This window comes from Mirounga angustirostris, unplaced genomic scaffold (assembly GCF_029215605.1).
Source record: "Mirounga angustirostris isolate CCGP_5_RB_7025 unplaced genomic scaffold, mMirAng1.0.hap1 SCAF_6, whole genome shotgun sequence".
NCBI classification, from domain to species: Eukaryota; Metazoa; Chordata; class Mammalia; order Carnivora; family Phocidae; genus Mirounga; species Mirounga angustirostris.
The window spans coordinates 43,633,545-43,661,506 of NW_026991714.1; the positions used below are offsets into that span (position 1 = coordinate 43,633,545).

General features: G+C 43.4%; 1 protein-coding gene across 7 annotated transcripts in view; it reads left to right on the forward strand.

Annotated features, from left to right (window-relative positions):
* The first annotated feature begins 574 nt into the window (after nucleotides 1-574).
* Nucleotides 575-27,962, forward strand: part of LAMC2 (laminin subunit gamma 2) — a 64,594-nt gene continuing 37,206 nt past the window's right edge. For 2 of the 7 annotated variants that reach the window (XM_064594205.1, XM_064594214.1), the window contains exons 1-3: nucleotides 4,749-5,305; nucleotides 10,880-10,977; nucleotides 11,583-11,798. In XM_064594205.1, the coding sequence (XP_064450275.1) occupies nucleotides 11,720-11,798 (79 nt within the window). In that variant the 5' untranslated portion in view covers nucleotides 4,749-5,305; nucleotides 10,880-10,977; nucleotides 11,583-11,719. Of the gene's footprint in view, nucleotides 1,279-4,748; nucleotides 5,306-10,617; nucleotides 10,768-10,879; nucleotides 10,978-11,582; nucleotides 11,799-27,086; nucleotides 27,958-27,962 lie in introns of those variants that run through there. The other 5 variants (XM_064594206.1, XM_064594210.1, XM_064594207.1 and 2 more) reach the window with 5 other exon arrangements.

The window sequence follows — 27,962 nt, forward strand, 5'->3', positions numbered from 1 at the left end:
AATATTTAAACTGAGGTATAGAAAGGTAAGTGAATTCAGTCTTGCAAAAATAAGTACTAAATATGCATTACTCATTCGTTAAAAAAGATAGTACTGAGGGGATACCGAGGGCCGGGCAGTGAGGGTTCTAGGCCTTGTTACAACAGAGTCATGGCTGTGCTGAAGCTTATGTTCTGGAAGGAGAGACAGATAATAAGCGTGAATGTCTGACGTGGGGTGGTGAGAAGTGCTAAGAAGACACACAAAGCAGACTCAGGCATAGACGCCGAGTGGGCAGAGGTGGGAGGTGGCATCTGATTGTGGTCATTTTCTTTTCTTTTTTGTTTTTTTTTTAAATATATATATATATTTTTTAAAAATATATATTTATTTATTTATTTATCTGACAGAGAGAGAGACACAGCGAGAGAGGGAACACAAGCAGGGGGAGGGGGAGAGGGAGAAGCAGGCTTCCTGCCGAGCAGAGAGCCCGATGTGGGGCTCGATCCCAGGACCCTGGGATCATGACCTGAGCCGAAGGCAGACGCTTAACGACTGAGCCATCCAGGCGCCCCCTTTTTAAATACATTTTATATGTTTATTTGTGAGAGAGCAAGCAAGCAGAAGCTGGGGGAGCGGCAGGCAGAGGGAGAAGCAGGCTCTCCGCTGAGCAAGGAACCTATCGCGGGACCCGATCCCAAGACCCTGGAATCATGACCTGAGCCGAAGGCAGGCAATCAACCAACTGAGCCACCCAGGCGCCCCTGATCATGGTCATTTTCACCCTCAGGTGGGACCGGCTCTGAGACAGAGCATACTTTCTTGTTTGAGAAACAGCGGAGGGGCCGTGTGGTCAGAGCAGAGATGGATGGGGCACATCGTGTATGACCTTAGAGGCCCCATATGGACACTGGGTTTTATTCTGAGAAAGATGGGAATTGTCGATGTCATGAGCTTGCAGATTCCCTGACAAGCCTAAATATCGCCAGCAATACCAAGACAGCAAAACTGATGAATTCCTACTCTTCATTAAGCTGATGTAACAAGTTGTTGAATGGCCATTGATGACAGAACCAAGGGATTAATTCATTGTTCTTTTCCAGGGCAGCTTGTTGTACCAGGAAACTCTACTCCACGATCATATTTTTCATTTGGTCCCTTCATGCCTAAGGAAGTGTGTTTCATAACACCTGTCTTATCCTTTCCCCAGAGATTATGTAGAGTGGAGCTGTATGATTTATCAAGTGCCTACCACCATGTCTGGCTCAGAGGAGACACTCAAAGAAATTCATTGAACAAGTAAGCAAAAGAATGAGCACAGCAAAATATTGTGATAAAGGATTCTCTATAAAAATTATCTCAATAAAATAAAATTGTCAGACTTTAATATTAAGAGTTTAGTCTAGGGTCACTGGAAAGACAGATTACAAGCACTTCTTTCCTCTTCTTGTGTCATATTATTTTCTTTAAAAAGATCAAATCATAAAATCAAAATCTGCATTACGATGAGAGTTTTTGAAGATAAATTCCATTTGTAGGTGATTACAGCACCTGAGTAAGATTTCAAGCATGTCCTGGGAAAGCAATTTAAAATACTTTTTTTTTTTTACATTTAACAAATGCTCAGTATTTTGCTTCTCATGAATACCCTTCAAATATAGCAAAGTGAATACAAAAGTAAGAAAATGAAAAAAAATGGCAACTTTCCAAATTTTTGGCATAAGAAGGTGAAGTTTAAAGTCAGAGCAAAGAACTTATATCCCATTTCCAGGCATCTAGTTTACAAGATTTTATTAATATAAAAATGATATTTGCCAATAGAAATGCAGGGTCAGAAAATGTTAGATAACACATAAGATAGAATTTCTGCTGGGTAAAAATGTAAAAGTCAAACAATAAATCATAAGTGTCTACCTTCCAAAAAATTTTTTCCCATCAGAAGTAATTTTATCTACTCACTAACTTAGTTACAAGTGACCACGGTGAAGGAGGTGCTTAGTGAGATGTCCATTTAAAACGGAGAGATGGGTGTCTAGGTTTAAGCATCTGCCTTTGGCTCAGGTCATGATCCCGGGGTCCTGGGATCGAGCCGCACATTGGGGAGCCTGCTTCTCCATCTCCCTCTGCTGCTTCCCCTGCTTGTGCTCTCTCTCTGCCAAATAAATCAATAAAATCTTTTAAAAAATAAAATAAGACAGAAATAAAAAGGCCTTGGACCTGTGCTGCCCAATATGGTAGCCCTAAACCACATGTGGCTATTTACACTTAAACAAAATTAAATAAATTAAAATTTTCACTCCTCATTTGCGCTCATTTCAAATGCTCAGTAGACCCATATGGTTAGTGGCTGTCTCATTAGGAAGCACAAATATAGAACATCTGTAGACATTTCCACTGGGTAGCACTGCCTTAGGGAGCACAGAGAAGGGAGTCAAGCTGATAGAATCCTTAAGTAAAGGTGGGGGTGAGCAAGCTACTCTGGAAAAGGAATAACAGATCACACCAGGATGGCTCTTTGGGAGGGTAAATGAGTTTAAACACAAGATAGACACATGTAGTTTTTTGTGGATGTTCAAGAGAGTTACTAAAGTTCCATACCAGAAATTATTTTAAAGTTTCATTACCTTAGAACCAGAGGTCATATTTTGCTATGATAGGGAACTTGCTTAGGAGAGAAGAATGGGCAGGTTTTTTTGGATGGAGGAAAACATGTTAAGAGCAATATCCTTCAAAGATTGGTGTGGTAAGCAATGTTTTCTAAAATGATTGTAAATTACCTTGAGGACATAATACATGGTTTAATCTTCCAGAAGGTATTTCGCTGAGGTTGGTGCTAAATGTCAAATTAGTGCAGCGAAAAGAAACTTTTTGGAAAAGTTCGCAAGAACTGGAATAAGCAGAAAGGTAAAATGTGAAATTCAGTGGAAAACTCGTGTTAATTATTATATTTAAGGAAAAATAATCCAAATTAGGATAACTAAATGCTAGGGTGCCTGGGTGGCGCAGTCAGTTGAACATCCCACCCTTGGTTTGGGCTCGGGTTGTGATCTCAGGGTCGTAGGATCGAGCTCTGTGTCAGGCTCTGTGCTCAGCATGGAATCTGCTTGAGTTTCTCTCCCTCTCCCTCTCCCTTTCCCCTTCCCACCCTCCTCATGCTCACTCTCTCAAATAAATAAATAAATCTTAAAAAAAAAAAAAAAAAAGAATAACTAAATGATGGTATCTGAATTACCAGCTCACATCAAGGACAAAATCAAGAATTCATGTAGACTGATCCTTTGGTTTTCATTTACTGCTGATGGCTAAAAGGAGCCCCTCTGGGTAGACAAAGTAAGGAAAAGATTTCCTTCCTCTGGATGCACGCAGACTAGTGTGCATGGCTTGGCAAAAGAAGTTCTGTGTGGGATTTCAGTGCTCTACTCTTCCTGACCCCTGCACATCTCCTCTGCTGGACCTCTCTGGGCTGGGCCTAACCCTACAAAATGCCCGGCACAGGGCCCTCCATCCAAAACCATATGCCACCAGTGAGCAAGCTGAGCTACTTCCAAACATAGGAAGTTTTACAACCTGGTCTCTCTTGGTCAAGACATACATGGGGAAGCTTGGAAACATTCTAAAGACAGCAACCAAAATCATCACCAGGGCAGGATACTAGATGAGTCTAAAAATGGATTTTTCTGCTAGAAAGGCAAAGGGACATACAGATCAAGCTTATAAAGTCATAAGGGATTGGGGAATGGTTGAAATCTACTCTTGTTTAGCAAATCCTAAAGTATTAGAACCAGGAATGATTAAGAGGTCTTCTTAAGAAAATAGAAAGTCCATATTCTATAGCAGATCAAGAAAAGACAGCTATTTAAAAGAAAGAGTTGGTGAACTTTATGGATAAAAATTCCATAATATGTTAATAAGAAAATCTGCGGATATTTTGGATTGTTTTCCTAAACATTTAAGTTAGTGTCGTGGAATACAGCATAGTTCTGCGTAAGGGGACATTGACTGGAATCAGCACAACACTTGATACGTTATCACTCTTTTGGCTCTGTCTGTGGTCCAGTGGGAAAATCAACATTGTGCTTGACTGGTTAGACAAGATCTGGTCCTGAAAGGAAGCTCATTAAGTTAATTTTTATTAGTATAAATTTATAAAGTTAGTAAGAATTCTTCAGAAAATTTCAAGAGGTAAGAATTAGTCTACGGATAACATTGGGACAATGACTTCAAGACAGGTTTTCTATCAGGCCCTGAAGAGTCAGAAGATTTAGAATTGCCCTTTCCTTAGAAAATATTGAATATAAGATTAAAACCTAACAAGCAAACCGACCAACAAAAGTCCCAAAATTTTAGTCAAAAGATTTTTTATGAAGTAGTTAATTTTAATTCCAGTATAGTTAACATACAGTATTATATTAGTTTCAACATACAATGTAGTGATTCAACAATTCTATTCAAAAGATTTTTTTATCTAGAGCTCAAGTAATATATATTCATGTCTGCATGCGTATGTGTAGAATTTTTAGTGAAGATATAATCCATTTTAAGTTTACCAAAGGCACATAAAATGTATCTGTTTCTACATAAACAATTCTGCTGCCAAACCAAGTAGCCATACTCTGCTTTGGCTGAGATTTTCTAAATTACTTCCAAAGGTTATATGAATAGAGGGCCCTGAGATAAGAAAGTAGTAAAGGCATTAGCAGCTTGATAAAGCAATGGCAATTAAATCTTGTTTTGCTGTGTATTCATATAATAAACAGCAGAACCTTGAAACAATTGTCTAAATAACTCAGTATATTATATATAATATATAAAGTATATTCACCTAAAATAAACAGATAATTGAGGGAAATGTGTCATTTTGGTTTAAGTCATCTGAATCAGTGCATTAATTCTCCTCCTGAATCTAAGCAGACATATTGAGGCTGTGGGAAATTTTTAGGCTAGTGAGGAGTGTCTCTGGATTTCTCAGTGATTATTGGTAGCTCTCTCCATAATTGCCATGGTCTGACAGTTCCACCTTGTAACCGAAGTCGAATCCAATCCACAGGCTTCCTGAAAAAGACCCACCCAGGAATGTTTGGGGATTTCTGTGTAACCTGGAGATAGCCACTAAATTCTGGTGCTCTTTCAGACCACTCAGACTCAGACGAGGCCGAAAATAATTTCCAATTATTGTAAGGAGTTTAAGAACTAAGCTACTTAATAAAAGAGCTCTTCTACTGGATTAAGGTATCAGACCAAAAGGAAAGCATCAAGACCTGGTTGGATGATGTAAAAGGATGTTGCGTAAGAATCTGAAGTCATTGTTCACCGAAAATTGCAAAAGGTAATGGGAACAGGAAAATGCGCCCCTAATAAATGTTTATTACTGATCTGCAGGAGAGGAGTCCTGCAGAATATAGTATATGTTATAAGGACTAGGCATTTTATTTTTTTTTAAAGATCCAACTCAACTTTTTTTTTTTTTTGAAGTGGAGAAGTGTGTGTTTATTTAGTGAGAGGCTTAATTTGTTTTTATCTTGTAGCTGAATAATTACTCTAGAGAGCGGTATTGGCATGGATTGTGAGGGAGCCTGAGTAACCTCAAAATGAGGATAATAATAGCACCTGCTGCAGAGGGTGGTGGTGATGATTGAGTTCCTAACCCCCTGCAAGGCTCCCTGTGTGGAGCTGGGCATGTGCAGAATATCCAGTATAGCCTCACTGCAAGTACCCTGGTTGTCAAAATTATTATTAGATGTTTATGCTTTATTTTAAAGATTTGTTTATTTATTTGAGAGAGAGAGAGAGCAGGAGGAGGGGGAGATGTAGAGGGAGAGAAACTCAGGCAAACTTCCCACTGAACATGGAACCCAATGCGGGGCGCAATCCCACGACCTTGAGATCACAACCTGAACCTAAATCTAGAGCCAGTTGCTTAACTGACTACGCCACCCAGGTGCCCCACATTAGATGTTTAAACTGTGTCCAAAGTTTCCTATCTAAAGACAAAGAATTCGACTCTAAATGATATAGGGTTTTTCAGACTTTGTAATTTAAAGGTGGGAAAGTTCCAGATTGAAATTAAGAAGCATGTTTAGAACACTGTTTCCTGGACATTTCTTCCTTTGGGAAGGCATGTGGGTGAGGACCTCTGATCCCAGGGTGGCCCCCTCTCCCTTCCAGCCTATCTTGTCATGTCTACAGCCCTGGACCCACACCAGTGCAACCCAGGTGAGAACTTCCACTATGCGGGCTCCTTCACCTCTCATTCAACTCCGAATATCTATAGATCAAGGATTAGTGTGGCTGAGGAACTGTGGGCAGCGCATTTAATCTAAGAGACATTTCACAGATGGGTGGGTGCCCACATTTCAGACTAAGGGAACACAGCAGCTGACACACCCCTCAATCTAAAGTTCCCGGAATCTTCCACCGTGTCATTTCTTACATGTTCTGAGCGTGTGTCCCCTTCTCTCTGCTCCTCCCCATTTGTCGTATTGGTAAACAAAGGCTAGATTGGAATATTTCTGTCTGCAATAACTACACCAAAAAAAAAGATGCAAATGAAACCGTGCTTTGCGTGGAGCTGTTCATTTCCCAGCACATTCCCCGCCTAGGTGTACCACCAGGCAGCCACAGAAAAAAGAAAAAAAGTAATGCCCTTAAAAAGGAAAAGGCATTACTTGAGCTTTGGCCTGGCTTCTCCGGCTCCCTGAAAGCGAACTGTGGGAATGCTATATATGTTTCTGCATAAAATGGAAGCCTGCCACTTCAGCCAGAGTGCTTGCTTCAGAGAACATTGTTTTCTGGAGTCTGGCCAACCTTCGAGAATTTACCCAGATGGCCCAGGGAACACTGAACCACTTCCATTTATGGACATTTTCCTTTATCAATTAAGAACAAAGGAGAGTTGGGTGTTTTTTGTTTTTTGGGGTTTTTTTTACCCCTTGATTGCTGTATTTTACATTTAAAATTTGTCTGCACATGCTGACATCATTAGAACTATCTGGGGAGATTCGGGGCAGGGAATCGAGTCCCACAGTCCCATCTGTTGCTGGCATGTGAACGGGCAGTGCTTCAGTTTTTATCATAAGTGAGTTTGAAAGTGGGTGACATGCCAGACATTCCTTCTGAAAGTGAGCTAAGGTAATGATGGAACGCAAGGCAAAAATCAACATGTCACTTGCAGTTCTATTTGGGAGTTTGGGGGTGGAGAGATGACAGTTCCGTGGAGGGATTTACATAGCACCGTGAAAAGAAAAGTCCCCTGGGTGATGACTGAGTTGCAAATAAAACAATGGACCTGGGGACTTCCAGGGCCTCAGGCTTCCCGGCCACGCCCCCAGGAAATGCCCCAGCACCTTCCCAGCTTTGCAACCAGAGAACTATGTGGAATGAACATCATCCCCACTAATACCAGGGCTTCTAGATGGACATGGCCATTGGGGGGGTGGGGGGGGCTGGCGCGGGAGGGGAGACGAGGACAATCCACATGCTCACTTCCTAGAACAACATGTCCAGCCGGGGGTTGAAATTTGTGCCCTCCAAGCAAATATTTCAGAATGGCATCTCTTACCTTTCATAAATTGCCCAAACAGAGAGGTTTCCAGCAAGAGGGGTCCCCCTGCCATTCCTGGGTCGTGTTTCTGCCTGGCGCTCTTTAGAGCTTCTGAGAACCAGCGGGGTGCTAGGGCTGGACTCCGCCTTGACTTTGCCACAACTGTGCAGACAGTGGTGTGTTTCTAGTCCTGGGTCTGGGTTTGCACATTTGAACTCAATAGCATCTCACTTATCATATCAAGTTTTTGAGATTTTCTCTTATTTTTTTATACCATTTTTATTGAGGTATAATTTATACATAATCAAATTTGCCTATTTTAAGTGTATAATTCAATTGCTTTTTTAAAATTTGATTGCTCTTGACCATTATTGTATTTCAAAATATTTCTTTCATCCCCCCAAATGAGCCTCAGGCCCCACTGCGCTCAGTCCCCTAACCCTGCCAGCCACTGGTATGTTCTTTCCTTGTAGTTTCACCTTTTCTAGGATTCATATAAATGGAATTATTTGGAATTTGGTCTTTTGTTGTCTGGCTTTGTTCACCTATCACAGGGCCTTGAGATTCATCCATGTTCTGTATGTGTCAGAGGTTCATTCTTTTTTTTATTGCTGAGTAGTACCTAATGATTTTTGTCTGAATTTGGAAAAGAAAGATTTATTTGGGTCACATGGAAAAGCAAATAGACTTTCACTAGCTTTTCGAAAAGCATGTGTTCACTGAAGTTAATTGTAAGAATTCTTTAAATCCATCTTACCATTCCATTTTCCCTGAAATATAAGATCTTCCTACCCCTTAATTAAAATGAAGTTCTAAATGCAAAAATCTTAAAACATTACGCAGGAAGATCCGAAGGTGAAGGAAATTTCAAGATATGTAACAAAAATACAAATTAATTAACAATTTCCAAGTAAATGTTGGCAGTCTGGATAGGAACCTGGATTAGACCAAGAGTTTCACGGAAGTTTGAAATTACTATTGAATTGTCAATTAGTAGAAGGATTGAAGCAAAACCCCCCATCTTTCTCATATGGTATTTGTTAGTAATTATAGTAAGGGAAAACTGATGGTGCTTAGTGATAATAATAGCAACAACAACTATTATTATTATTATAGCTAACTTGTATAGTGCATATTATAGGTCTGGTACTTCCCTGAGCACGAGATAGGTCATTAATGCATTTAATTTTCCCAGCATCCCTACCAGGTAACTGTTCTATCATTACCCCCATTTTACAGATGAAGAAACTGAGGCTTAGAGAAAACTAAACAAACTGCCTTGAAGAGAGGTCAAGCCAGGATCTGGCCCTGGGAATTCAAGAACCTTCAAGAACCTTCACTTTTGACAAGTAGAACACTACAGAAAAATCCTCAAATTGGCAAAGGGGGTTGATATTGTCCCTGAGCAAGGTAGGAGATTGAACCAGAGCAGGCGTCTCCAGCCTGAGCCAGACAGGTTGTTGAGATGTGTGGAGAGGCCCGGAAGAAGGCAATGAGAAGGGGAAGGAAAGGAGAAACACTGACGTGTAGCGTTCACATCAAAGAGGCTGCCGGTTGGCCTGGTGCCCAGGGCCCGGCTGCCGATTTTCTACCCCAGGTCCAGGTGACCTCTGGGGGGCCTTTCAAAGCTAACATGTTAGGAATATCGGAAATACTTGTTCAGAGTCACTGTGACTTGGCTATATCGATGCGGGCCAATAGTCCACAATCCGGTTGCGTTGTTGTGAATGTTGATGAATAACCACTGGCTGCATAGCGAATTCATTCAGTATTGTGAATTTGTCCTTTTTATGGGGCTTTTTCATCTGACCCATAAAGTCTGGAACAAGATTGCCTAGTTTTGAATCTTGGCTTCATCACTTAATAAGAAGTGCAACTCTGAGCATGTTACTTGACCATTCCATGCCTCTGTTTTCTCATCTGTAAAATGGGAAATTAAGAGTACACCTGTTCCGTAATATTGTTTCAAAGGTTAACGTGTTGTTATGTATAAAGGATGTACAATAGCAGTTACAAATAGTAGGTACTATATGTGTGATAACTTTTATTCCTATCACTATCCAAAAATGATGGTAGGTGAAAAAAATACATATTTGCATATATGCAATAAGCTATAATAATCTGCACTAAAATGAAATTTACATCCAAGACTTTATTTTGCAGGGCTCTGTTCCTTGTTCTTGCAGGTTTGTGGAGGATTGCACAACACTGATGGGTACAAGTGCAGGCTCAGGACCCCAGGGACATGATTTTAGCCTCTACAACTCTACTAGTTACTAGATGGGAAAATTATAAATACCTGGTCTCCAGGAACTGAAACTGTAGCAGCAATTGGACACCATGCGTTTTGAGAGAGAAGAATCATTATGTTATTTGTTTGAATCCTGAACAGAGTAGAAGAGAAGAGTAGAAGCTTGGGATGAGAAAAATGGGAGTTTCCTTTCTATTCCTCGTTTTTTGGTTGCTGGAGATTTGAGAGTAGATGGTAGCCAGTTTGCAGTAAACTGTCCCCCTGTGGTTCTTTGGTGCTGTATTCAGATTCTGATTATTCCCAAACACCTAGTTCCTGGCCCATGTTTTGTACAAAACTAGCTATCCCAGCCAGCCCATACTGCTCTCAATTATGTGCATAAACTGAAATTCTTACACCTTTTGACACATAATCATGTACTATGTTGTATTGTTTGTTGCCTTATGTTCTATAGAACTCTCTAGAGAACATTCATTCATTTAGTCAGTGAACGGTAATTTATTGGAAGCCTTTGCAGGCCTTGATGATGAAAAGTAGGAGAGGAGTTGTTTTGGACACATTGTGCATATATACTGAGTACGTATAAGCCTCTGGTGATTTTTATTTAGTTAATTAATTTTTAAAAGATTTTATTTACTTATTTTAGAGAAAGAGAGAGAGAGCGCATAAGCAGGGGCAGGAGCAGAGGGAGAGGGTCAGGCAGACTCCCTGTTGAGAGTGGAGCCCAAAGCCGGCTCCATCTCACCACCCCACGGGAGGTCATGACCTGAGCTGAACTCAAGAGTTGGGAGCTTAACCCACTGAGCCACCCAGACGTCCTCCTCTCTGGTAATTCTTAAGTCTCTAGTAGGAACCAAAGCCTTCTGTTTGACAGAGGCCTCTACATTATTTCCACCAGCCTCCTTAGGGATAAAGACGATGTAGGATACAGCAAGATTTGCAGTTTCCTGGTTATCACTCCCTTCACTTAGCACAATGGACTTGGATGACACTCACGGTTAGTCTTGTCAAACATTTTCTGTGGGCCCACAGAGAACAGTATGGGAAAAACGCTCCAAGTTGTAAAAGGAATATGAAATCTGAGTCCTCCTCTTTATTCTATTCAACAGAACATTTACTGAGCACTGACGGTGAGCCAGCGACTGCCCTAGAGAGTAGGAACAGAGAGTGACACCTAGCCTTCGTAGGGAGGCCAGCCAGTCAACAGGTGAGCTCATGAGTTGACAGCCCAGGTGATCAGGAAGTTAGGGGGTCCCAGGAGAGGAGCCCTCGGCCCAGCCTGGTGACGGGGAGGGAAGGAAAGAAGAGTTAGCAGAGCGGGGGTGGAGGGGTGGGGGGAGGGCTGCTGTACTTCCCAGAGTGGTGAAGGGTAGGCCAGAGGGTGCAAGGCACCCTGTTAGGACTCTCCAACTGGCCTGTTTTCCTTGCAGTCTTTTAGACCAGAGCTGATCGGGGTCCGAGTGGGTTCTAGGTTTGCGCACTTGAGACTGGGGCTCCCAGTTTGAGGAAGCGGCAGGCCGCCGGCTCGCTCCCTCTGTGAATCGGGCCGCGGACCACCCCGGGAGAGAAGGAGGGCTGCGGGGAACGTGGCACATGCCTCCAGCAGGATCCCGGGGCCGCAGCCTCCGCGCCACACCCTTGGCCCGGGCCAGGTGCGCAACCTTCTTGCGGCGAGAGGGGGGAGCCCGGCGGCTGGGGGGAGCGCTTTTGCAGCGCGGTGTGTGCCGTGTGTGTTTGTCTGCCTCCAGAGGGCTGGGTCCTCCTTATTCACAGGTGAGTCACACCCTGAAACACAGGCTCTCTTCCTGTCAGGACTGAGTCAGGTAGAAGAGTCGATAAAACCACCTGATCACGGAGAGGGAAGGCAGAGCGGAGCGCAGAGTGAAAGCTACCAGCGGCGAGCCGCGCAAAGCGACCCCTCAGCGGCGGACGGACGCGCGGCCCCGGCCATGCCTGCGCCCTGGCTGAGCTGCGGCCTCTGCCTGGCGCTCCTCCTGCCTGCAGCCGCGGCCACCTCCAGGAGGGAAGGTGAGTCGGCTTCCCCCGGAGGAAACGTTGCAGCCCTGGGCTGGTAACTGGCCTGGCTCTGCAGCCTCTGCTGGCTGAGCGCACCTCCGAGGATTCCCACTGTGTCGAGAACTTCTTTAGAGCTCCCTCCTCCTCCCGCATCTGGGGCTTCTCCAGAGAGGGGTTTAAAGTAAGACCGATATTATATACAGCTGTCCGAGTTTCAAAGGTGAAGCCAGTAGGTTGTGCCAAACCAGGATTTTCCTTCCTTTAAGAATGTTCCTTCTTGATTGCGTTTTGGGTCAGTGGGCCCCTGTTTGATCAGGAATATCATCAGTAATATGTTGGCATATAAATTCTTTTCCCATAATGTGTTTTCGTGGAAGGGATTTGGTGGGAATGTTTTCTTGTGACTGTGAACACCACAGAGATGGAAAAGGAACCTCTCTAATAATCCTTCTGGAATTCTCGGTTCGTCTTTGGGATGGAAACTGAGCCTTGGCCATGCCTCACTTTTGCATAATGTTATTTCTTAAGGGTATTCTGACATAATATTCATTCAGTGGGCATTTATTGGGCACCTCTGTCATAGATCATTTGATCTGAGCTCAGCTGTCATGTCGTGAGAGGTTCAACTCACTCATGTAAACAGAACTTGCTGAGAACCTAGCAACCGTTTGCTCTAGGCATGTGTCAGCTATGACAACACTATCGGGTGTCTTCCTTGTCACTTAGTTCTAGCGATAATATCTGCTTGTCTCATTACCCTGAATGTTCATATTTATATTGCTTCCTGCACCTGATGGCATTTCAATACTCATTTCAATAGGTCCAAGAGTCATTTTCACACATGTGAATGTGTGACCATGAGATAATGTTCACGTAGGCACAGAATTATCTTAAACTTTCCCTAAATGGCTGGCCTGAATTATGTTTGAATGGCATGGGTATTTTAGCATGTGTTCAAATGCATTGATAGTCCTTTTTTTTTCTTGGAATTAACTTCCAACCTGTCATCCCTGACTACCAGGGATGTTAAAAGTCATTTATGAAAATAATCATGTAGATTAGGTTCCCTTAGAGTTAACCTAGTGAGAAACATCCTAAAAGTAAGAAGAGTCTCCAAATATTAGAATCCAAAGGGACTGCTTATGGATCAACTACTATACCCCATGGCTTAAAATACGAAAACACAGAAATGGGTTTGCAGAAAGCCACACACCAGCTATTGGCAGAGATACATCTTGCACTTGATCCAGGGGTTCTTAGGCTGGAACTTTTGGGATCACACTGTAAAGGTAATAAAGGAGCTAGTACATATGTTTTACATAATGGGTAATTATTGAAGCAATTTTCCCATTGGCTATAGTTGAGTATAGGTGTGTTGTGTTAGCATTAGATAACAGAAATAAATATGTAGGATTTGATCAATTGTTCAATAAAATCAGACTCGGGAGGACAGAGCTTGACTTGTACTTCTCCAGGATAGACAAGCTCTGAGTATTCCATCTAGACCAGTAAGTCAGAAGCTGTGTTCAGTCTCCTTTCTAGACTTTCCCCTTCCTTGGAGATGGGCTGCTTAAGATATTAGGCCCCCCCCCCCAAAGGGCTTCATAGAGCACCCATGCTCTTCTGTTCACGGGATGCTGGGACGCAGTGAAAGCTCAACTAAAGTATGGGACTTGCCACTTCCCAAAGTGACCTGCCTCTGGGCATCCTGTGGGCTGCACCTATGAGAGCCTAAAGCAATGACATTGCTTCCCAGTTGTTCTCTTGAAGGTGAAATTATGGTGTTAGCTATCATCAGTGAGACTTGCAGGGCTGGTCGCAGCTAAAACGCAGGCTTTAGAGTCAGCCTGACCTGGCTTCAAAGTTTGGCTGACCCGCTTACTAGTTTCTTATTAGTAATCAGGCTTCTCAGCTTCTTGGAATCTTCTTCTTTGCCTGTTATATGGGAACAGTAGCACTATGCCACCTTGCAGAGGTGCTGAAAGGATGAGGAATTACTGTAAAGTGCCTTAAAATCCCTGGAAGCACATTTCTTTAAAAAGTCTGAAGCCAACAGTGCACGTATAAATAGTGAACTTGGATCTGAAAAGAGCAGTAAGCAAGATAAGGACTTCCCTTCAGGAGCTCACCGTTGGTGTGAGAGAATGTGGCATGTAACTCCATTGGTCGGGATCACAGTTCACATAGATCACACGACTGGAGAAGGGGCAAGAAGTAGACAGGAATGAGACTAGAAATATAGTGAGGGGCCTTATATGCCAGGCTGTGCAGTTAGGATAGTGCCCCAGAGGTCAACAAGAGTTGCAGATGGTTTATAACCAGGGGTGGGCACGGTCAGATTCGTGTCTTAGAAAAGTCACTTACTGAAGGCCTTAGAGGATGGAGTTGAGCTAGGAGAGGGCAACAAATGGCCATTGCAATAATCCAAAGGAGAGATGACGAAGGCTTTCATTGTGGTGGTGGAAACAGCAAAGTGGAAACAGATTACAGGACATTCAGAAGGTAAAATTGAAAGAATTTGGTGATCCAATGCACGTGTGTTAGGGATACAAGTAAGGGGAAAGCACGAGAAATAAAGAAGAGTCCAAGACGGGTCTGAGGCTTCAGGTGAGTGCGATTGGTGAGACAGTGATGCCATGAAAGGAAATGAGAACTCTAAGGGAAGGATCAGTTTTGGGAGCAAGGTTGGGTGGTGGATGAAGAGAAAGGCATGAGTTCCTGTGGGGATCTGTTGAATCAGAGACACAAGTGGAGATGCCCAACAGTCCTGGTGAAGAGCTGGAGCTATGATTTTGAAGTTTAGAACAGTTTGAAATATAAAATGAGGAGCCCAAATGTGGAAAACAAAGCCCTGACAATACATGAGATTACTGGGACGTCGAGGTTAGAGAAATCTCAACACTTACCAAGGAGATGGCACAACAATGAAGGAGAATAGGGAGAAACAAGCCTTGAGGATAGAGGAGAACATTATCTAAGAGGAGTGTTTTGCTAGCCCAAGGGAGAGCTGTAACAACGTAGGTATAATAAATGGTATTTAGATATAAAAATGTGAATACACAAAGAATGAGGACTAAAATGATATGGTTGGATCCAGCCATCAGCTAAGCTTTGAAACAATCATTCTAGAATGATGAGCTCAGAATCCAGGGTGATTATAGAACACTAATCTGGATTTCTCCCACGGCCTGATATGGGAAAAAAGGTGCTGTGGATAGTGGAAGGGACCCCTAGAAAGGTTTAGACTCTCTGATGGATTCTGCTGCTTTAAACTGTGGAAATGGTACAGCATGATGCAAACAGGTGCGGGCCTGGGTTCAAATCCTAGCTCTGTCATTTCCCATTTGTTGGGCTTTAGACAAGCTACTTCCCTTGTTATGTAAGTTCCTGGTCTCTAAAGTGAGGAAAATAAATTGTGTGGTCATTACCTCTAAAGCACTTGGAATAGTGCCTAGGAAGCTCTCACTCCGTGTTCAATATTATTATAACTAACTGCCTTGCCAGGGCTGAATGTCAATATATTACCTTCTGAGTTTTAAGTGGTAAGATTTTTGAAGAGGTTCCTTTCATTAGCCCAAGAAGGGTGATGAGGAGCCCTTCTGCTCAGGCTGAAATGAATCCCCGGTCTTACCCAATGAAACAAATGGAATTCCTGACAAGGGGCCCAAAGCAGGTTGGAATTCCAAAGTTAGCTTGCATAACATTTCTTATCCTTGCCTTTTGTCAACCACCAGATCACATCACATACAGATTCGTTGAGTCTGTTGCTCTCTAGAACATACCCAGATATGAGAGGATCCCCACAGAAGCTGGTTTCCCACTTCTCAATAGGAGAATCTCCCCCATCCCCCCGCCAAAAAAAGGATTTGGCCAACCAGGTTATGAAAACATTTAGCAGTGTACATGCAGGGGTCACATGTCTTTTTATGCTTAATTTAGCATATTAATTCACAAACCCACTTAAAGTCACATAATTTATAAAATAATAACTTACAAGTATTAATTTGTAAATCCACATTTCATGAACTAATTACATTCAAACTCCACCTTTAGCATCAAATGCAACTTGAATACAGTTTCTCCTTCACTTCGGACACGGGTGGCTTGAGATATAGCTCGATTTGAGTCTGCTTCTGATGCCGTCACTAGAAAGTACGCCATTTTCAAATTGTCCAAAAGATTAAACATTATCCTTCAACGCACATTGTAATCTTCACAGCGCAAACACCATGAAAGCCTTATTTATGACAACTTCCGGCACTCGCCATTGTGAGATAATGAACAAGTACGAGAATGAGAATTGTGTTCAACACGGTTTCTTCTTTCTTACTGATAAACATCCAAAACATTGATTGACGTCATGTCAAATTAGTGTGTGTTTCCCAAATAATATTTTAACAATAAAAGCAATTGAGAAAGTGCCCCATACCAGGGGAGATTTTGAAAACACTTCCCCCCCCCACCCTGCCCCGGAAAAATAAAAACCTCCACCTTATTATATTCAAGTATGTGCAATAAACAGCAGTATAGAACTGGGTTGGAGTATATGCTGGAAATTCCTATGAAGACTTAAATTCTGGTGTCCTGAGCTGGGGGCAGACATTGGCTTAGCTCGACTGGTCCAAGGAGCTGAGGAAGAATATTGGTTTGTGACCCGTGTTGATAGGAAGGTCAGGAGCATGGAATTAAGCTGTCGAGGCAATTTTGGGGATATTTTTCCCATTTAAGTCCTTAGTGGTTCAACTATATGTAGACTTTTTTTTTCCTAAAGAAATTTCCAACGACAAGTCTTGAATCATCTGTTACAGACCAGTGTAGAAATAGGAGTGCCATAGATTATGGAAGACTCAAATTTAGTCACAAATTAGGCCTAGCGGATTACTGAATCATTACTGGGCTGTGTACTAATATAATAACCCCCAGGTACATGATGTAATATTTGAATCATATCCAAGGCCCAAAGCTAAGTCTTTTCTGTTTCTGTGGGTGACTATATGTCTAAATATGTGCCTCCCCAACAAACATGTGCTTCCTTATGTCACAATTATGAAAGAAGAAGAGCATGGTGCTTCCTCCAACACTGATCAGTGGAAGGGCTCAATCAAGTCTTTCCCTTCTGCTATATCAGAAGAGAGATGGAGATCACCTGGCTAAAGGCATACGCATCCTGGCCTTCTTCAGGCTGGTCGACCATTCACAGAATTCCAACCTGCTTCTTTTCCAGATTTTATTCGTATTCACTGTTGTCAATATTCACGTTCTAGAAAAAATTAAATTGCAACCCAGTCATTTCCCACACTAATTTAAACATTGGAAAAGTTACTCAAATCTTTAGCTGCATGTAGGTGGGACATTTCTTACAAAAAGGTTTGCACATTTCCCCACTTTTTTCTCATCCTACAGCATCATGGTCCTAAATGAGAGTGGTCCTTAGAGGTTCTTGACACCAGCCTCTCCTTTTGTAGATGGGGAACATGATACCCGGGCCCCAGGTAAAGGAACAGTGCAGATTCTCACAGTTAGTTATTGCAGAGCTGGGCTCTAACATGTGTAATCCTCCTTTGTAGATGGGCAAATTGAGGCCCAGAACAGTAATTGCCCTGACCAGAGCCACACACTGAATACTGGGACCAGATTTCAGTTGCTTGTTTAATGTTCTTTAACAAGACAGCTTCTTGGCTTATTTCTAATTCTTCTTAAAATTTTTTCATATAAATTAATTTCTAGACTTGATGGAATCTTGACCTATTATTATAAGAACATCCTTATGTCTCTAGTAGGGACTTCTGTGTCCTGTCTATTCAGAAGTCTCTGTTTGTGTATGTGACTCACTGTAGTGGCCTTTCCTTCAAAAATGTCAGGGGACTACAGGTTAAAACCAAACACAAACTCTAGTTTGTGGGAGCATTGACAAGAGAACAGTTTTTAAATGAGTAAGTTTTCTCTCTCTCTCTTTTTCTTTTTTGTTCAACTATGTTGTCAGATTTTCCTGCAGCTTGGAATTGACCAGGTGGCTCAGTTAAAAAATAATAAAGGGACAGTTGAGGGAGAGTGATAAGCCTTTTTGTTTTACTAGTCGTTGTTCTCCAATAATTGTTGACATTTTGACTCTATATATGCATATTTGTGTCCAGAGGCTATTTTTCTCTCCCTGTTGGAGACCATTGGTCTCTCCATGAGTTTTAGAGTCTTTCAGGATCAGGACAGTTCCATGGCCAGAACACTAACCATGTAAGTTTTACACTTACTTACTACTACTATTTCAAATTATCACCCATTTTGCTTCTGGTAGAAGGGGATTCCAAATGTTGAAAGATCATTTCTCATCGCAGACAGACTGGTCTACCTCGCAGTGCACTGGGTCCAACAGTAACCCAAAGCTTCTGCTCTTGCCTCACGGGAGGGGGCGGTTCGTGGTAGGAGGGGACGTTCACGTGCTGTGGTCCACGGGCAAAGAGGTGAGGCCACGGCTGAGCTGGCGTGGGAGGAGATGGTGGAGGAGCAGTGCATTTGTCCAGCTGAGATGCAAGGCATGCGGCACCCACTCCCTGGTGGAGGCTTTGTGGCCCAATCTCTTCTTGGAATATTTGTTACTTCTTTTTATGGATATATAAACAATGGTCGGGCCCCTAAGAGACCATTTGATTCATTCTTCTGACTTTAAGCAGTACAGTTTTACTCTATAGTTTTCAAATGGATTTTCATTCAGAAAAGAATCTCTAAGGAAGATGCTATAAGTGTACTCCATACATATTTTCCCAACATTGTAAATGTACATGAATTACCATCATTCTTTTGTCAAACTGAGAACTATAATGGGGCACAGTAAGCATGCACATACTTACATGGGTATATCTTTGTGAAGGGCTGTAGGGATAGCAGAAAATCTATGGCTAATCTCCTTGTACAGAAATATATTGTTCATAAAAGCAATGTAAGGTTTAAAGAGGAAGTATTTATTTGGTAACTTTTTTTTAAAAGAGCCAACAAAATATAAATTTAAATGATTGAAAAACCACATTTAATATGAACTCTGAAAAGCAATTCAGTACAAATCAGAATTGCCTTTTTAGCTTTTCTTTACCCAGACTCCTTATACACATTTTTCCCCCTTTGGTCCTCATTGCTTCATGTCACCTCTAGCTGTCCTGAACACTCTAATTTTCTTTATTTCAGCTCCTCTTAAAAGGTTATAGGATACCTTTTGTTGAGTCATATAGAAAATGCTCAGTGAATACCATACTCTTTGAAGTTAGCTAAATATGCTTTCTATATTGAAACTTTTCTTTTTTTTTTTTTAAGGTTTTATTTATTTATTTGACAGAGAGAGAGATAGCGAGAGAGGGAACACAAGCAGGGGGAGTGGGAGAGGGAGAAGCAGGCTTCCCACCGAGCAGGGAGCCCGATGTGGGGCTCGATCCCAGAACCCTGGGATCATGACCCGAGCCGAAGGCAGACGCTTAACGACTGAGCCACCCAGGCGCCCCTGAAACTTTTCTTTATAGATGATTTCATAGAAATATAGAAATTGCTATTTGTGCAGTCAGAAGGATGTGGGGGTGTTGAATATTTGCATATAGAATCCTTAGCATGCATACTCACTGATGAGTCTCCATGCTGTAGCTGATACCAGCTGTCTTGGCGTGGAGCCCTTAAAGGTGTAAGGAAAGGAGAAACTCTCCTGTATCTCGTGTCCTAATCATCTCTTCACTTTCACCTTTGAACTCACTCAGACTGAGTCATCAGCCTCCTCCTTTACCCTGAACTCCTTTGCTGGTTAGAGGACAACTGGTGTCCCCAACCTACCTGTTGGCTGGGACTTTCTTTCCCTCTCCCTGCTGTCTGCCTGGGCCCTGGTCGGGCATTAGGGGAAGACATCTCCAGATGTGGTCTCCTGCTGTAGGCCTTATCAGGCCGAGTGTCTGCAGTCCACATGGGCCGTTTCCAAGTCTAGGTTGTAATATAATGTGCTATGAACTCTCAGTGAAACTAGGTGACTCCTTTTAAGCTGTAATTATTCAGAATGAAAATGTGGGGAATTTCATTGACTCTTGATGACTTTAGACTATTAAGAGTGTGGGGCACCAGGGTGGCTCAGTCTGTTAAGCGTCTGCCTTTGGCTCAGGTTATGATCCTGGGGTCCTGGGATGGGGCCCCGAGCCCCGCATCAGGCTCCCTGCTCTGCGGGGAGTCTGCTTCTCCCTCTCCCTCTGCCCCTCACCCCCAGCTCGTGCTCTCTCTCTCAAATAAATAAATCAAGTCTTAAAAAAAAAAGAGGCAGCTGGGAAAAATGTGAGAGAAAAACTGAATTCAGTTTAAAAACTCTTTAGTGAGGGAAGTGCCATTTTCAGTTTTAAATTTTAATTAGAACACATATTGTGACATGCCTTAAAAAGATGAAGCTGGAAGCAGACATTCACACATTAAACCATAATATTTCAAGATTAGTTTAAATAAAGAAATCTTCAGACTCTCACCCAACCTGAGAGACATATTAAATCTTGAAAAATCTCATAAAGGAGATTTTAAAACTAGAAAATACTATGAGCATTTTCATCATCACATGTAAGTATAATAAAATAAAAATACTCATCTTGTCATCTGGAGTATCTCAGGTTTAGAGACTTCGATTTTGGCAAATAGGATGATAGCTACCAATGCCTTTGGTATCTACCTAACTGATGGATGTCAGGAGTATCTTGCTTTAGGCTTTGTAAGTAATATGCAATTTGTGTATTTGTAAAAATAACAAAAATTACATTCGAATAGATTGCTACTTAAAGGACACTTTCAATAATTGCTTTTGTTGTGAAGATAAACATTTGCCAGGTTTTGGGTTATTGTTTGTTTTTTTTTTTTCTAATGTGAGTATACTATTCTCAATGTTAATTTTATTCATCACTTTCAGTCTAATGCTTTACATTTGGACTTCCTGTTGAACCTCATTACAACTGACTTGACTTCACGGAGGTGACGGTTGCTATATCTGAGCATAAAAGTGTTGTCAGTTTACGGGAGGCCAGTTCTTTGACTCAGAGGAAGGGAATAATATTCAATAGGACAGATGAAGGTTGAATTTTTAGTGTAACTGCTTTGAACAAACAAAAGGGAAGATGGCGATTGCCATGTTAGCCCAAATCGCCTCTCCCCACCATGATGCTTTTCCTTTACAAATCAAGAATTTTAAGAAGCAGAGGAAGTAAAGATATAAAATGAGGTATAAATGAAATGAATGGGAGAGAGGTGAAGATGTCCCAGTGGGAAGTGTTATATGAAATTATGTTGGAAAAGTAGGTAGGATTAAACCATGGAAGTCTTTGTAGCAATGTTAAGGAATTCTGCTCTTTATCCTAAAAGTAAAGGAAAGGTACTGGAGAGCTGTAAGCAGAGACGTATTGGTAAAATTTGTATTTTGGAAAGGTGTTCTGACTGCTGAATGGAGGCAAGAGAAGTTGTAGGGAATTCAGTTAGGAAGTCTTGTAAGCAAGGAGTGATAAGGGTTTGCGCTAGAGGGGCTATTTTGGACATAGATGGGCGTGAGCTTTGTAGTGGGTTATATCAATAGAATTTGGTGTTGCAGGGCACCTGGGTGGCTCAGTTGTTAAGCATCTGCCTTCGGTTCAGGGTCCTGGGATCGAGTCTCACATCAGGCTCCTTGCTCAGCCAGGAGCCTGCTTCTCCCTCTGCCTGCCACTCCCCCTGCTTGTGCTCGCTTTCTCTCTGTGTCAAATAAATAAATAAAATCTTTAAAAAAGAAAAAAAGAAGAAGAAGAATTTGGTGTTGCATAGAATATGGACAAGTAAGGATGGAGAACCTACAAGGATAACTTCCAGCCTTTTGACTTGAAGGGATGACAGCTATGAGTTTGGTTTTAAACACGCTCTGTGTGAATAGTTTGTGAGGCCACCAGTTGGAAACCTAAAGCAGGTGGCTGGTCTGAAGGTGAGCATGAAGTCTGGGCCAGGAAGGACCTTGGCGCCCTGGTCAGCATCTATCATGTTTATCCAAGCCCTTGGCTGGGGTAAGAGAGTTCCAGGGTGAGGCGTGGTGGAGGTTCAGGACAGAGCCTGGAGCAACCCCAACATTTAGAGTTAGTGTAAGGAGAGGAGCCACAGACTTGAGTGGGAGTGGGGGGACGACGTCAGAACACAAGAGGAAACCTGATAGGACGGCCTCATGGTGTCCCAGGGAAGACAATTTCAAAAGGGAAGGACAGAAAAAGATTTGGCGTCTCCAAAAGGGGACGAGGGGCACAAAATGCTGGCAAGGGCACACACCTTTCCTCTAAATAAGGAAGAGAATGGAGTGCCATCTCCGCACGAACTCCTCCGCGGGCCATCCCAGGGGACTTACTTTACCAACCTGCTGCGTGTCACCGAGTCATGCGCGCGCGAGCGGCGAAGGGAGGCGAGGGCGGCAGAGTTGCGGGCCAGGGCGGGCGGCACGCAGTGCCAGGTTCAAACTTGACGCCCGGATTCCTAGCCCCTGAGGTCGTCCCGCGCGCCGGCCAAGTGCGCTGCCTGTCGAGGCTGCCCGACCCCTGCAAGCTGATCTCACGCTCTCGGGCCGCCCTCGCCCCGGCCCCTTCCGCCCCCCTCGCTCCGGCCTTGCTGCCCTTTGAGTCGGCGGGCGCAGGCGGGGCGTCAGCGCAGCTCCCGGCTCCCGGCTGCCGGACCACCACCGGTGCGCAGGCGGTCTGGACGCGGAAATAGTTCCTCTGGTGTGAGAGCAAACCTGAGAGTCTTCTAACTGAAACTATCACCTTCCTCTCGCAGTTCTTTCTGTTTCCGTCGCACCATGCAGTTTCGTTTGGGGGGGGGGGGGTTTGGTTGAAACAGTAGCTTTTTAAATTTACGCTGAATGCCATATATGTAGACAATGGAAATTTGGTGTATTGTGTTGAGAAAATTTCATACGGGGTCCCTGGACTCCTGGGAGATTTCAGGTGCTTTTTTGGCTTTTCTTAGAGTCCACCTGCCTGCGTGCCTGCCTGCCTGCGTTCCATCCACCCACCAGTCACAGTCCCACCCCTCGGTTAGGTTCGGTGGGGGTCCAAACGTAGAAAAGGCTATAGAGGAAGTAAGTCCTGTAGGCAAATAGCGAAGGCACAGGACGGAAAGTGATTAAATGCCAGGCCGGAGGTGAGGACGAAGTCCTGTGGGCATTCAGAGGAGGGAGAAGCTGTAAAAGGGCCATCAGCAGGGGCCCTACACCCTCATTTTTGCTCTTAAAAAGATGACTGGGTTGCTGTGTGGATTTAGGGACGGTGGGAGCAGGTAGTGCTCCTGGCAAAGGATATAGCAAGCCTAGAGGCCTGCAGTAGGAGGAAGGTGGTGCTTTCCAGAATTCATGCAAGCGTCTGTGTGTTGGAGCCCAGAGAGAGAAAGAGGGAGAGAGAGAGACAAAGAGGAATGAGAGAAAGTTGGAGAGGTCAGCAGCACCAAAGCTGCAGGGTTTTGAAAGGAGCTTTGGATTTTTTTTTTTTTTTTTTTTAAAGATTTTATTTATTTATTCATGAGAGACAGAGAGAGAGAGAGAAGCAGAGGGAGAAACAGGCTCCCAAGGAGCAGGGAGCCCGATGCGGGACTCGATCCCAGGACCCTGGGATCATGACCTGAGCCGAAGGCAGACGCCCAACCATCTGAGCCACCCAGGCGCCCCAGGAGCTTTGGATTTTTAAATTTGTCGTTACTTACAGCACTAAAAAGCACGATGATCCCATAAATTGTTAGGTCACATTGGTGAAAAGCAGAGCATGTTTTTAAGTTTAGAACAATAGAAAGAAGATCTGCTTATACACAAACGATCATATTAATGCCAAGTTGTTACAATTCCTCGTAACTGCTTGCAGTGTTTCCTATGGGAAATTTAAAATGAGGGCCTGATGAATGGCCACCACTGATGCTGATTAGTCCGAGGCTTTGCAACAGTACAACCCTAGGAAGTATTTTCGGTTTCCTTTCATTCTCCTAAGGATGCAGCTTGGAAACAGCCTTTGCCCCATGCTTCCTGTCTCGACCTGTTGGAGCTGTGTGTTGGAGTGAGGGTGGGAGTGTTGTGAAGTGAGCCTGAGGGGTTCTGCACACCTTGCTCCATTGTTTGAAGAGGGCTGCCTGCCTCTCGGATCTGTGTCTGGGGGCGTGTGGGTGGTGGCGGGTGGGTCAGCCTGTGTCGGACTGCCCGGCGGGCTTCTCTAAGAAGGTCAACTTGATGAATCTCATTCCTTTAGCTGTGCAGAGACCCCTGGCTGACAGACACCAGGATTTGGGGTGGGGGGAGCTGGAGTGAGGGCACCGGGACAGGGAAGGACAAAAGCTTGCAGAGATGTCCCTAGCTTGGGAAAGCACAGTACAAAGGAATAGTAAAATAAGACAATGGATGGGACCTGGCACCGGTGGAACTGGGTTCACTGAAAGAGAGGGAAAAAACTGCCCATCTTGATTCCGATGCCCTATAATGTTTTGGGTCTGTTCAGGGTCCCAGAGTGACTTGTTTCTGTTTTTTTCCGCTGCAGTGATAAGTGAACTCTGGGCCCCAGACCCATGCCTGTCCATGGTGAAATGAGGAAAAGTGGACAATGTGACGGGTGTTTGAGAAAGCCCAATATATTGATTAAATGTATACATATTTAATCTCTTGACAAAATAAAACATTGGCATCTCCCTTTTTTGAAATCATGCTGGTTCATGAAGTCCTGGGATCCAAGCGCCCAGTGCAGCCTCCCTGTCAGGTGGGAAGTGGTATTTATTAAATGAATGAAATAAATGTACATCTAAGTGACCAAGGACAGAAGAAGGAAGGGGAAAAAGGAGTAAGACTCGGTAAAGCAAAATCTATCAGTGAGGTACTTTGGAGAGAAAGGAGATTTGTAGGAGGGGTAAAGAACATATGTAACAAAATGAGAGAGGAATAGTTTGATACATTTGTTAGGTAAATAATTCATAATTTATAAGAAAAACATCACATCTAGTAGATAAATGGATAAAGCTCATGAACAGACCAGCATCACAAGTGAAATAAAATAGCAAACCAGGGGCGCCTGGCTGGCTCAGTCGGTAGAGCATGCGACTCTTGATCTCGGGGTTGTGGGTTCAAGCCCCATGTTGGGTGTAGAGATTACTTAAAAAAAAAAAACTTAAAAAAAATAGTAAACCAGCTTATGGCACTTTCAACCTTTCCTTCCTCCTCACTTACCCCCTCCCCTTATACTTCCTATTTCCTTTTACTGCTTTATGTATTTCTCCTTAACAAATCTCACTCTCCCAATATTCTCTCTGTATTACTTATCTTGTTTATTTTCTTTCCCCCTGGCTCACGTGAAAACTCCATGAGGGCTGGGACAGCGATTGGTTTTGTTTACCGCTATATCCCCAGTGCCTGGAACAGCACCTGGCACATACTAGATGCTCCATATGTATTTGTCGAGTGAATGGACCCTTGATAAATGCTTCCCAGGCAACCCAGGAAATGTCCAAGACTCCCGTCTTTATACTTCCATCACTCGTCTTTGTGTCAAGATTCCCTGATGGAAACTAGACAGCCTATTTATGAAATTTGGAAGGATAGCAAGTAGATTATAAAATAAAAATGAAAAGGAAGTTCTAGACATGAAATTGAACAAGGCTAAATATAAAAGAAGGAAAGTATAATAAACATTTTAAGAATTTCTTCCTGTTTGAAAATGTAGCCAAGGCTTATATTTAGGTCTATTAACCTAAATAAAGCATTGTATTACAAGTTACCAAGAAAGGTTGTTTTCTGGACTGAGCTGCTGTGGAGAAAATCATCCTTTCAAGGAATAGAGAAGAGACAGACTGCCAGATATTAGTATTTGTATTTTTAAGGCAGGTCCAGACATGTGGGGCACATGGAGTCCTTTCAGTGGTCAAAACACACCTAGGGATTTCCTGAAGTTCAAGAGAACATTCATTCATTTGTTCATTAAAAAAATACCAGATAGGGTGCCTGGGTGGCTCAGTTGGTTAAACATCTGCCTTCGGCTCAGGTCGTGATCCCGGGGTCCTGGGATCAAGCCCCGCATCAGGCTACCTGCTCATCGGGGAGCCTGCTTCTCCCTCTCCCTCTGCCCCTCCCCACCCTTTGTGCTCTCTCTCTTTCTCTCTCTCAAATAAATAAATAAAATATTAAAAAAAAAAAACAGCAACAACAAAAAACATCAGATACCCACTATGACCAAGCCACTGTGCCATTAGACAAGGGCCCCATTTCTCCTTTTTCTAAAGTATGACCATGTTTTCTGCCTGTTAGAAGAGCAGAGTCAAGTGCAAAGATTTGCCCTTGGACACAGCTTTATTTCAAATAGAAATTAAAAAAAAATTATTTTTGCCCCCATTTAAAAAATCAGTAGATGTCATACACAAAGCCAGATTTCTGTCTTCTTTGGAAATCTACGTGGAAGTGCTGACCACAGTGGGCAGCATCCGCACGTGGCTGTGGTGGGCTGCTTCCCCAAGAGCCCTTCTGGCAGAGTCCGCACTGCCCCCTGCATCCTCGCTCCCAGCATGGCAGTACCCTTCTGCAGACACGGTGCCCGGGCCCGTGGCAAGGCAGAAATCAGTCACAGTATAAAAAGGACCAGGCTCAAGCAGTATGAGGCCCATTTTATTGAGCCAATTGCAAGAATATTCTGGAATTTGAAATAAAAGGATTCGTTTTTCCCCCCAGCAATGAGCGTGAGTAATAATTAGTTTTAGGGTAGTTAGTCTAAATTCAGGAGATGACTTGAGAAAGATCATGTTTCAAATGCATCAGTGACAAAAGGGGTCATCCCATGCAAAAGGAACAAATTCTCTGCTCTCCTCCTTCTCCTCCAGGTGTGAATGTTCTGAAGAGTCAATATTTTTTTTTAAGATTTTATTTTATTATTTGACACAGAGAGAGAGAGAGAGCACAAGCAGGGGGAGAGGCAGAGGGAGAAGCAGGCTCCTGCTTAGCAAGGAGCCCGACGCAGGGCTCAATCCCAGGACCCTGGGATCATGACCTGAGCCGAAGGCTCTGCGCTTAACCGACTGAGCCACCCAGGCACCCCTCGTAGAGTCAATATTAAGCAAAGTGCAGTTCAGCTAAGTGCTGAGCTCGGTGCAGCTTGGAAACCTCAAAGTCCTGCAGGCAAGGCTGGGGAGTGTCCTCATGAAGTGCTCACATCATGCAGACCCAGGAGGCCCATACACTCCCGGACACATGGCCTAGGTGTCCCTCACTCCAGTCAGCACAACCATGGGCTTTCACAGAAACTCAGGTGGCAGAGGAGGGGGATTCAGCCGTGGGCGAGTTCCAGAGTGGAGCTGCTAGCTGCTGACCTCCCTAGCTGGAAGTGTCATGCCCCTCCATGGAAGGCTGCAGATTTAAAGGAAGAACACCGGTGTGGTTTGTTTGTTTTTTCCCCCAGAGTAGAGCCCGAAAGGAGAAAGGACAGATGGGGAGGGAGGTATTAAAAGCTAGATGATAACCAGGTTGTCTGTTTTTAAAATATTGCTCTGAATAAGTATTTCATGAGTTATCCTTATCAAGTTAACTATTATAAACTATAAACTCAGCAAAGAGTTTGTTCAGGGTGAAGAGAGGCACAATGAAAATGTCGTGATTGTTTGGAGACTGTCCTCAAAAGGCATCCAGAGTGGGAAAGGGCACTGGCACATGGTGCCATCCAGCTGGGTAACCTCTCAAGGGTCGTTGGCTGCTGGATTTAGCCCTTGTACGTGCCTAACGATGTACTCGGTGATTTCACAGCGCATGACAGCTGTGTGGCACATCTGTTCGGGATCCAAAAAGTTAGTTACACAAGCATTCATTGGGAAAGATTTGGCTTGGCACCAGTTCAGCAAAAAAGACCTGGAAGCCTGAATTGAGTGCAAACTTAGTATGCTGTAAGTTTAATGAAATGTTAAATTGCGTCCCTGGAATTATAGTATCCAGTTGTGTTGCAAGCTGAGCTATTCAAACCACCCTTGGAGTACTGTCATAAAGTCTGGCCATTTCAAGAAAGACATGGGAAATTAGAGTATGTTCCTTGGAGGACAGTCAAGAAGAATCTAGAAATCGTGACACAGGAAGTGGTTGAAAGACCTGGGGGTGATAGGTCTCCAGTGTAACCAGAAGGAGAGAAGGCTGAAGAGGAAAATGCGGTCACTGTCTTCAGACAGTTCAAAGGTTCG